An 11,564-nucleotide genomic window follows, 5' to 3' on the forward strand; every position below is an offset into this window, starting at 1 on the left:
TAGCGGGAAATCAGTGACCGGCCCAGCCCTGAGCCTTACCTGTAGTGGGGAATCAGTGACTGGCCCATCGCTGAACCTTACCTGTAGCAGGGAATCAGTGACTAGCCCAGCGCTGAACCTTACCTGCAGAGAATCTGTGACTGGCCCAGTGCTGAACCATACCAGCAGGGAATCAGTGACTGGCCCAGCACTGAACCTTACTAGCAGGGAATCAGTGACTGGCCCAGCGCTGAACCTTACCAGAAGGGCATCAGTGAGTGGCCCAGCGCTGAACCTTACCTGTAGCAGGGAATCAGTGACTGGCCCCGCGCTGAACCTTACCTGTAACAGGGAATCATTGATTGGCTCAGCGCTGAAATGCAATGTAGCAGGGAATCAGTGACTGGCCCATCGCTGAACCTTACCTGTAGCAGGGAATCAGTGACTGACCCAGTGCTGAACATTACCTGTAGCAGGGAATCAGGGACTGGCCCAGCACTGAACCTTACCTGTAGCAGGGAATCATTGACTGGCCCAGCGCTGAACCTTACCTGTAGCAGGGAATCAGTGACTGGCCCAGCACTGAACCTTACCTGCAGGGAATCAGTGACTGGCCCAGCGCTGAACCTTACCAGCAGGGATTCAGTGACTGGCCCAGCGCTGAACCTTAGCAGCAGGGCATAAGTGACTGGCCCAGTGCTGAACCCTACCAGCAGGGAATCAGTGACTGGCCCAACACTGAACCTTACCTGCAGGGAATCAGTGACTGGCCCAGCGCTGAACCTTACCAGCAGGGAATCAGTGACTGGCCCAGAACTGAACCTTACCTGCAGGGAATCAGTGACTGGCCCAGCGCTGAACCTTACCTGCAGGGAATCAGTGACTGGCCCAGCGCTGAACCTTACCAGCAGGGAATCAGTGACTGGCCCAGCACTGAACCTTAGCAGCAGGGCATCAGTGACTGGCCCAGTGCTGAACCCTACCAGCAGGGAATCAGTGACTGGCCCAGCACTGAACCTTACCTGCAGGGAATAAGTGACTGGCCCAGCGCTGAACCTTACCAGCAGGGAATCAGTGACTGGCCCAGCGCTGAACCTTACCAGCAGGGAATCAGTGACTGGCCCAGTGCTGAACCTTACAAGCAGGGCATCAGTGACCGGCCCAGCACTGAACCTTACCAGCAGGGAATCAGTGACTGGCCCAGTGCTGAACCTTACTTGTAGCAGGGAATCAGTGACTGGCTCAGCGCTGAACCTTACCAGCAGGGCATCAGTGACTGGCGCAGTGCTGAAACTTACCTGCAGGGCATCAGTGACTGGCTCAGCGCTGAACCTTACCAGCAGGGAATCAGTGACTGGCACAGCACTGAACCTTACCAGCAGGGCATCAGTGACTCTTACAAGTAGCAAGGAATCAGTGACTGGCACAGCGCTGAACCTTACCTGTAGCAGGGCATCAGTGAGTGGCCCAGCGCTGAACCTTACCAGCTGGGCATCAGTGACTGGCACAGCGCTGAACCTTACCAGCAGGGCATCAGTGACTCTTAGCAGTAGCAAGGAATCAGTGACTGGCCTAGTGCTGAACCTTACTTGTAGCAGGGAATCAGTGACTGGCTCAGCGCTGAACCTTACCAGCAGGGCATCAGTGACTGGCACCTCGCTGAATTTTACCAGCAGGGAATCAGTGACTAGACCAGCTCTGAACCTTAGCAGCAGGGCATCAGTGACTGGCACAGCGCTGAACCTTACCAGCAGGGCATCAGTGACTCTTACCAGTAGCAAGGAATCAGTGACTGGCACAGCGCTGAACCTTACCTGTAGGAGGGCATTAGTGACTGGCCCAGTGCTGAACCTTACCAGCTGGGCATCAGTGACTGGCACAGCGCTGAACCTTACCAGCAGGGCACCAGTGACTCTTACCAGTAGCAAGGAATCAGTGACTGGCCCAGTGCTGAACCTTACTTGTAGCAGGGAATCAGTGACTGGCTCAGGGCTGAACCTTACCAGCAGGGCATCAGTGACTGGCACAGCGCTGAACTTTACCAGCAGGGCATCAGTGACTGACACAGTGCTGAACCTTACCAACAGGGCATCAGTGACTCTTACCAGTAGCAAGGAATCAGTGACTGGCCCAGTGCTGAACCTTACTTGTAGCAGGGAATCAGTGACTGGCCCAGCGCTGAACCTTAACAGCAGGGAATCAGTGACTGGCCCAGTGCTGAACCTTACAAGCAGGGCATCAGTGACTGGCCCAGCGCTGAACCTTACCAGCAGGGAATCAGTGACTGGCCCAGTGCTGAACCTTACTTGTAGCAGGGAATCAGTGACTGGCTCAGCGCTGAACCTTACCAGTAGGGCATCAGTGACTGGCACAGCGCTGAACTTTACCAGCAGGGAATCAGTGACTGGCCCAGCTCTGAACCTTCGCAGCAGGGCATCAGTGACTGGCACAGCGCTGAACCTTACCAGCAGGGCATCAGTGACTCTTACCAGTAGCAAGGAATCAGTGACTGGCACAGCGCTGAACCTTACCTGTAGGAGGGCATCAGTGACTGGCCCAGTGCTGAACCTTACAAGCAGGGCATCAGTGACTGGCCCAGCGCTGAACCTTACCAGCAGGGAATCAGTGACTGGCCCAGTGCTGAACCTTACTTGTAGCAGGGAATCAGTGACTGGCTCAGCGCTGAACCTTACCAGCAGGGCATCAGTGACTGGCGCAGTGCTGAACCTTACCTGCAGGGCATCAGTGACTGGCTCAGCGCTGAATCTTACCAGCAGGGCATCAGTGACTGGCACAGCGCTGAACTGTACCAGCAGGGCATCAGTGACTCTTACCAGTAGCAAGGAATCAGTGACTGTCACAGCGGTGAACCTTACTTGTAGAAGGGCATCAGTGACTGGCCCAGCGCTGAACCTTACCAGCTGGGCATCAGTGACTGGCACAGCGCTGAACCTTACCAGCAGGGCATCAGTGACACTTAGCAGTAGCAAGGAATCAGTGACTGGCCCAGTGCTGAACCTTACTTGTAGCAGGGCATCAATGACTGGCACAGCGCTGAACCTTACCAGCAGGGCATCAGTGACTCTTAGCAGTAGCAAGGAATTAGTAACTGGCCCAGTGCTGAACCTTACTTGTAGCAGGGAATCAGTAGACTGGCTCAGCGCTGAACCTTACCAGCAGGGCATCAGTGACTGGCACAGTGCTGAACTTTACCAGCAGGGAATCAGTGACTGGCCCAGCTCTGAACCTTAGCAGCAGGGCATCAGTGACTGGCACAGCGCTGAACCTTACCAGTAGGGAATCAGTGTCTGGCCCCGCGCTGAACCTTACCAGCAGGGCACCTGTGACTGGCCCAGTGCTGAACCTTACCTGCAGGGAATCAGGGACTGGCCCAGCGCTGAAACTTACCAGCAGGGAATCAGTGACTGGCCCAGCGCTGAACCTTACCAGTAGGGAATCAGTGTCTGGCCCCGCGCTGAACCTTACCAGCAGGGCATCAGTGACTGGCCCAGTGCTGAACCTTACCTGCAGGGAATCGGGGACTGGCCCAGCGCTGAAACTTACCAGCAGGGAATCAGTGACTGGCCCAGCGCTGAACCTTACCTGCAGGGAATCAGTGACTGGCCCAGCACGGAACCTTACCAACAGGGCACCAGTGACTGGCCCAGCGCTGAACCTTACAAGCAGGGCATCAGTGACTGGCACAGTGCTGAACCTTACATGTAGCAGGGAATCAGTGACTGGCCCAGCGCTGAACCTTATCTGTAGCAGGGAATCATTGACTGGCCGAGCACTGAACCTTACCTGTAACAGGGAATCATTGACTGGCCCAGCGCTGAACCTTACCTGTAGCAGGGAATCAGTGACTGGCCCCGGGCTGAACCTTACCTGTAACAGGGAATCATTGACTGGCTCAGCGCTGAAATGCAATGTAGCAGGGAATCAGTGACTGGCCCAGCGCTGAACCTTACCTGTAGCAGGGAATCAGTGACTGACCCAGTGCTGAACCTTACCTGTAGCAGGGAATCAGTGACTGGCCCAGCGCTGAACCTTCCCTGTAGTAGGGAATCAGTGACTGGCCCAGCCCAGCGCTGAATCTTACCTGTAGTGGGGAATCAGTGACTGGCCCAGCCCTGAGCCTTACCTGTAGCAGGGAATCAGTAACTGGCCCAGCGCCGAATGTTACCTGTAGCGGGGAATCAGTTACCGGCCCAGCCCTGAGCCTTAACTGTAGTAGGGAATCAGTGCAAGGCCCCGCGCTGAACCTTACCTGTAGCGGGGAATCAGTGACTGGCCCAGCCCTGAGCCTTACCTGTAGCAGGGAATCAGTAACTGGCCCAGCCCTGAACCTTAGCTGTAGCGGGGAATCAGTGAGTGGCCCAGCGCTGGACCTTACCTGTAGCAGGGAATCAGTGACTAGCCCAGCACCGATCCTTACCTTTAGAAGGGAATCAGTGACTGGCCCAGCGCTGAACCTTACCTGTAGCAGGGAATCAGTGACTGGTCCAGCGCTGAACCTTACCTGTAGCGGGGAATCAGTGACTGGCCCAGCGCTGAACCTTACCTGTAGCGGGTAATCAGTGACTGGCCCATCGCTGAACCTTACCTGTAGCGGGGAATCAGTGACTAGCCCAGCGCTGAACCTTACCTGCAGAGAATCTGTGACTGGCCCAGTGCTAAACCATACCAGCAGGGAATCAGTGACTGGCCCAGCGCTGAACCTTACTAGCAGGGAATCAGTGACTGGCCCAGCGCTGAACCTTACCAGAAGGGCATCAGTGACTGGCCCAGCGCTGAACCTTACCTGTAGCAGGGAATCAGAGACTGGCCCAGCGCTGAACCTTACCTTTAGCAGGGAATCAGTGACTGGCCCCGCGCTGAACCTTACCTGTAACAGGGAATCATTGACTGGCTCAGCGCTGAACCTTACCAGCAGGGCATCAGTGACTGGCACAGCGCTGAACTTTACCAGCAGGGCATCAGTGACTGACACAGCGCTGAACCTTACCAACAGGGCATCAGTGACTCTTACCAGTAGCAAGGAATCAGTGACTGGCCCAGTGCTGAACCTTACCTGTAGCAGGGAATCAGAGACTGGCCCAGCGCTGAACCTTACCTTTAGCAGGGAATCAGTGACTGGCCCCGCGCTGAACCTTACCTGTAGCAGGGAATGAGTGACTGACCCAGTGCTGAACCTTACCTGTAGCAGGGAATCAGTGACTGGCCCAGCACTGAACCTTACCTGTAGCAGGGAATCATTGACTGGCCCAGCGCTGAACCTTACCGGTAGCAGGGAATCAGTGACTGGCCCAGCACTGAACCTTACCAGCAGGGAATCAGTGACTGGCCCAGCGCTGAACCTTAGCAGCAGGGCATAAGTGACTGGCCCAGTGCTGAACCCTACCAGCAGGGAATCAGTGACTGGCCCAGCACTGAACCTTACCTGCAGGGAATCAGTGACTGGCCCAGCGCTGAACCTTACCAGCAGGGAATCAGTGACTCGCCCAGCACCGAACCTTACCTGCAGGGAATCAGTGACTGGCCCAGCGCTGAACCTTACCTGCAGGGAATCAGTGACTGGCCCAGCGCTGAACCTTACCAGCAGGGAATCAGTGACTGGCCCAGCGCTGAACCTTAGCAGCAGGGCATCAGTGACTGGCCCAGTGCTGAACCCTACCAGCAGGGAATCAGTGACTGGCCCAGCACTGAACCTTACCTGCAGGGAATCAGTGACTGGCCCAGCGCTGAACCTTACCAGCAGGGAATCAGTGACTGGCCCAGCGCTGAACCTTACCAGCAGGGAATCAGTGACTGGCCCAGTGCTGAACCTTACCAGCAGGGAATCAGTGACCGGCCCAGTGCTGAACCTTACTTGTAGCAGGGAATCAGTGACTGGCTCAGCACTGAACCTTACCAGCAGGGCATCAGTGACTGGCGCAGTGCTGAACCTTACCTGCAGGGCATCAGTGACTGGCTCAGCGCTGAACCTTACCAGCAGGGCATCAGTGACTCTTACCAGTAGCAAGGAATCAGTGACTGGCACAGCGCTGAACCTTACCTGTAGCAGGGCATCAGTGACTGGCCCAGCGCTGAACCTTACCAGCAGGGCATCAGTGACTCTTAGCAGTAGCAAGAAATCAGTGACTGGCCTAGTGCTGAACCTTAATAGTAGCAGGGAATCAGTGACTGGCTCAGCGCTGAACATTACCAGCAGGGCATCAGTGACTGGCACATCGCTGAACTTTACCAGCAGGGAATCAGTGACTGGCCCAGCTCTGAACCTTAGCAGCAGGGCATCAGTGACTGGCACAGCGCTGAACCTTACCAGCAGGGCATCAGTGACTCTTACCAGTAGCAAGGAATCAGTGACTGGCACAGCGCTGAACCTTACCTGTAGGAGGGCATTAGTGACTGGTCCAGTGCTGAACCTTACCAGCTGGGCATCAGTGACTGGCACAGCGCTGAACCTTACCAGCAGGGCATCAGTGACTCTTACCAGTAGCAAGGAATCAGTGACTGGCCCAGTGCTGAACCTTACTTGTAGCAGGGAATCAGTGACTGGCTCAGCGCTGAACCTTACCAGCAGGGCATCAGTGACTGGCACAGCGCTGAACTTTACCAGCAGGGCATCAGTGTCTGACACAGCGCTGAACCTTACCAACAGGGCATCAGTGACTCTTACCAGTAGCAAGGAATCAGTGACTGGCCCAGTGCTGAACCTTACTTGTAGCAGGGAATCAGTGACTGGCTCAGCGCTGAACCTTACCAGCAGGGAATCAGTGACTGGCCCAGTGCTGAACCTTACAGGCAGGGCATCAGTGACTGGCCCAGTGCTGAACCTTACTTGTAGCAGGGAGTCAGTGACTGGCTCAGCGCTGAACCTTACCAGCAGGGCATCAGTGACTGGCGCAGTGCTGAACCTTACCAGCAGGGCATCAGTGACTGGAACAGCGCTGAACCTTACCAGCAGGGCATCAGTGACTCTTACCAGTAGCAAGGAATCAGTGACTGGCACAGCGCTGAACCTTACCTTTAGCAGGGCATCAGTGACTGGCACAGCGCTGAACTTTACCAGCATGGCATCAGTGACTTTTAGCAGTAGCAAGGAATCAGTGACTGGCCCAGTGCTGAAACTTACTTGTAGCAGGGAATCAGTGACTGGCTCAGCGCTGAACCTTACCAGCAGGGCATCAGTGAGTGGCACAGCGCTGAACTTTACCAGCAGGGAATCAGTGACTGGCCCAGCTCTGAACCTTAGCAGCAGGGCATCAGTGACTGGCACAGCGCTGAACCTTACTAGCAGGGCATCAGTGACTCTTACCAGTAGCAAGGAATCAGTGACTGGCACAGCGCTGAACCTTACCTGTAGGAGGGCATCAGTGACTGGCCCAGTGCTGAGCCTTACAAGCAGGGCATCAGTGACTGGCCCAGCGCTGAACCTTACCAGCAGGGAATCAGTGACTGGCCCAGTGCTGAACCTTACTTGTAGCAGGGAGTCAGTGACTGGCTCAGCGCTGAACCTTACCAGCAGGGCATCAGTGACTGGCGCAGTGCTGAACCTTACCTGCAGGGCATCAGTGACTGGCTCAGCGCTGAACCTTACCAGCAGGGCAGCAGTGACTGGCACAGCGCTGAACCTTACCAGCAGGGCATCAGTGACTCTTACCAGTAGCAAGGAATCAGTGACTGTCACAGCGCTGAACCTTACCTGTAGCAGGGGTTCAGTGACTGGCCCAGCGCTGAACCTTACCAGCTGGGCATCAGTGACTGGCACAGCGCTGAACCTTACCAGCAGGGCATCAGTGACTCTTAGCAGTAGCAAGGAATCAGTGACTGGCCCAGTGCTGAACCTTACTTGTAGCAGGGAATCAGTGACTGGCTCAGCGCTGAACTTTACCAGCAGGGCATCAGTGACTGGCACAGCGCTGAACTTTACCAGCAGGGAATCAGTGACTGGCCCAGCTCTGAACCTTAGCAGCAGGGCATCAGTGACTGGCACAGCACTGAACCTTACCAGCAGGGCATCAGTGACTCTTACCAGTAGCAAGGAATCAGTGACTGGCACAGCGCTGAACCTTACCTGTAGGAGGGCATTAGTGACTGGCCCAGTGCTGAACCTTACCAGCTGGGCATCAGTGACTGGCACAGCGCTGAACCTTACCAGCAGGGCATCAGTGACTCTTACCAGTAGCAAGGAACCAGTGACTGGCCCAGTGCTGAACCTTACTTGTAGCAGGGAATCAGTGACTGGCTCAGCGCTGAACCTTACCAGCAGGGCATCAGTGACTGGCACAGCGCTGAACTTTACCAGCAGGGCATCAGTGACTGACACAGCGGTGAACATTACCAACAGGGCATCAGTGACTCTTACCAGTAGCAAGGAATCAGTGACTGGCCCAGTGCTGAACCTTACTTGTAGCAGGGAATCAGTGACTGGCCTAGCGCTGAACCTTACCAGCAGGGAATCAGTGACTGGCCCAGTGCTGAACCTTACAAGCAGGGCATCAGTGACTGGCCCAGCGCTGAACCTTACCAGCAGGGAATCAGTGACTGGCCCAGTGCTGAACCTTACTTGTAGCAGGGAATCAGTGACTGGCTCAGCGCTGAACCTTACCAGCAGGGCATCAGTGACTGGCGCAGTGCTGAACTTTACCAGCAGGGCATCAGTGACTGGCACAGCGCTGAACCTTACCAGCAGGGCATCAGTGACTCTTACCAGTAGCAAAGAATCAGTGACTGGCACAGCACTGAACCTTACCTGTAGCAGGGCATTAGTGACTGGCCCAGCGCTGAACCTTACCAGCTGGGCATCAGTGACTGGCACAGCGCTGAACTTTACCAGCAGGGCATCAGTGACTCTTAGCAGTAGCAAGGAATCAGTGACTGGCCCAGTGCTGAACCTTACTTGTAGCAGGGAATCAGTGACTGGCTCAGCGCTGAACCTTACGAGCAGGGCATCAGTGACTGGCACAGCACTGAACTTTACCAGCAGGGAATCAGTGACTGGCCCAGCTCTGAACCTTAGCAGCAGGGCATCAGTGAATGGCACAGCGCTGAACCTTACCAGCAGGGCATCAGTGACTCTTACCAGTAGCAAGGAATCAGTGACTGGCACAGCGCTGAACCTTACCTGTAGGAGGGCATAAGTGACTGGCCCAGTGCTGGACCTTACCAGCTGGGCATCAGTGACTGTCACAGCGCTGAACCTTACCAGCAGGGCATCAGTGACTCTTATCAGTAGCAAGGAACCAGTGACTGGCCCAGTGCTGAACCTTACTTGTAGCAGGGAATCAGTGACTGGCTCAGCGCTGAACCTTACCAGCAGGGCATCAGTGACTGGCACAGCGCTGAACTTTACCAGCAGGGCATCAGTGACTGACACAGCGGTGAACCTTACCAACAGGGCATCAGTGACTCTTACCAGTAGCAAGGAATCAGTGACTGGCCCAGTGCTGAGCCTTACTTGTAGCAGGGAAAGAGTGACTGGCCTAGCGCTGAACCTTACCAGCAGGGAATCAGTGACTGGCCCAGTGCTGAACCTTACAAGCAGGGCATCAGTGACTGGCCCAGCGCTGAACCTTACCAGCAGGGAATCAGTGACTGGCCCAGTGCTGAACCTTACTTGTAGCAGGGAATCAGTGACTGGCTCAGCACTGAACCTTACCAGCAGGGCATCAGTGACTGGCGCAGTGCTGAACCTTACCAGCAGGGCATCAGTGACTGGCCCAGCGCTGAACCTTACCAGCTGGGCATCAGTGACTGGCACAGCGCTGAACTTTACCAGCAGGGCATCAGTGACTCTTAGCAGTAGCAAGGAATCAGTGACTGGCCCAGTGCTGAACCTTACTTGTAGCAGGGAATCAGTGACTGGCTCAGCGCTGAACCTTACCAGCAGGGCATCAGTGACTGGCACAGCGCTGAACTTTACCAGCAGGGAATCAGTGACTGGCCCAGCTCTGAACCTTAGCAGCAGGGCATCAGTGACTGGCACAGCGCTGAACCTTACCAGCAGGGCATCAGTGACTCTTACCAGTAGCAAGGAATCAGTGACTGGCACAGCGCTGAACCTTACCTGTAGGAGGGCATCAGTGACTGGCCCAGTGCTGAACCTTACCAGCTGGGCATCAGTGACTGACACAGCGCTGAACCTTACCAGCAGGGCATCAGTGACTCTTACCAGTAGCAAGGAATCAGTGACTGGCCCAGTGCTGAACTTTACTTGTAGCAGGGAATCAGTGACTGGCTCAGTGCTGAACCTTACCAGCAGGGCATCAGTGACTAGCACAGCGCTGAACTTTACCAGCAGGGAATCAGTGACTGGCCCAGCTCTGAACCTTCGCAGCAGGGCATCAGTGACTGGCACAGCGCTGAACCTTACCAGCAGGGCATCAGTGACTCTTACCAGTAGCAAGGAATCAGTGACTGGCACAGCGCTGAACCTTACCTGTAGGAGGGCATCAGTGACTGGCCCAGTGCTGAACCTTACAAGCAGGGCATCAGTGACTGGCCCAGCGCTGAACCTTACCAGCAGGGAATCAGTGACTGGCCCAGTGCTGAACCTTACTTGTAGCAGGGAATCAGTGACTGGCTCAGCGCTGAACCTTACCAGCAGGGCATCAGTGACTGGCGCAGTGCTGAACCTTACCTGCAGGGCATCAGTGACTGGCTCAGCGCTGAATCTTACCAGCAGGGCATCAGTGACTGGCACAGCGCTGAACTGTACCAGCAGGGCATCAGTGACTCTTACCAGTAGCAAGGAATCAGTGACTGTCACAGCGGTGAACCTTACTTGTAGCAGGGCATCAGTGACTGGCCCAGCGCTGAACCTTACCAGCTGGGCATCAGTGACTGGCACAGCGCTGAACCTTACCAGCAGGGCATCAGTGACTCTTAGCAGTAGCAAGGAATCAGTGACTGGCCCAGTGCTGAACCTTACTTGTAGCAGGGCATCAATGACTGGCACAGCGCTGAACCTTACCAGCAGGGCATCAGTGACTCTTAGCAGTAGCAAGGAATTAGTAACTGGCCCAGTGCTGAACCTTACTTGTAGCAGGGAATCAGTAGACTGGCTCAGCGCTGAACCTTACCAGCAGGGCATCAGTGACTGGCACAGTGCTGAACTTTACCAGCAGGGAATCAGTGACTGGCCCAGCTCTGAACCTTAGCAGCAGGGCATCAGTGACTGGCACAGCGCTGAACCTTACCAGTAGGGAATCAGTGTTTGGCCCCACGCTGAAGCTTACCAGCAGGGCACCTGTGACTGGCCCAGTGCTGAACCTTACCTGCAGGGAATCAGGGACTGGCCCAGCGCTGAAACTTACCAGCAGGGAATCAGTGACTGGCCCAGCGCTGAACCTTACCAGTAGGGAATCAGTTTCTGGCCCCGCGCTGAACCTTACCAGCAGGGCATCAGTGACTGGCCCAGTGCTGAACCTTACCTGCAGGGAATCGGGGACTGGCCCAGCGCTGAAACTTACCAGCAGGGAATCAGTGACTGGCCCAGCGCTGAACCTTACCTGCAGGGAATCAGTGACTGGCCCAGCACGGAACCTTACCAACAGGGCACCAGTGACTGGCCCAGCGCT

At 55.6% G+C, this 11,564-nt stretch overlaps 1 protein-coding gene across 1 annotated transcript in view; it reads left to right on the forward strand.

Moving 5' to 3' along the window:
- Positions 1 to 11,144, forward strand: part of LOC138471451 (serine-rich adhesin for platelets-like) — a 36,698-nt gene extending 25,554 nt beyond the window's left edge. Inside the window, exons 2-3 of the mRNA XM_069609081.1 lie at positions 5,702 to 9,111; positions 9,178 to 11,144. Of these exons, the coding sequence (XP_069465182.1) occupies positions 5,702 to 9,111; positions 9,178 to 11,144 (5,377 nt within the window). The remainder of the gene's footprint in view (positions 1 to 5,701; positions 9,112 to 9,177) is intronic.
- Positions 11,145 to 11,564: the final 420 nt, after the last annotated feature.

Source organism: Ambystoma mexicanum, chromosome 8, assembly GCF_040938575.1.
Source record: "Ambystoma mexicanum isolate Mex_15411 chromosome 8, UKY_AmexF1_1, whole genome shotgun sequence".
NCBI classification, from domain to species: Eukaryota; Metazoa; Chordata; class Amphibia; order Caudata; family Ambystomatidae; genus Ambystoma; species Ambystoma mexicanum.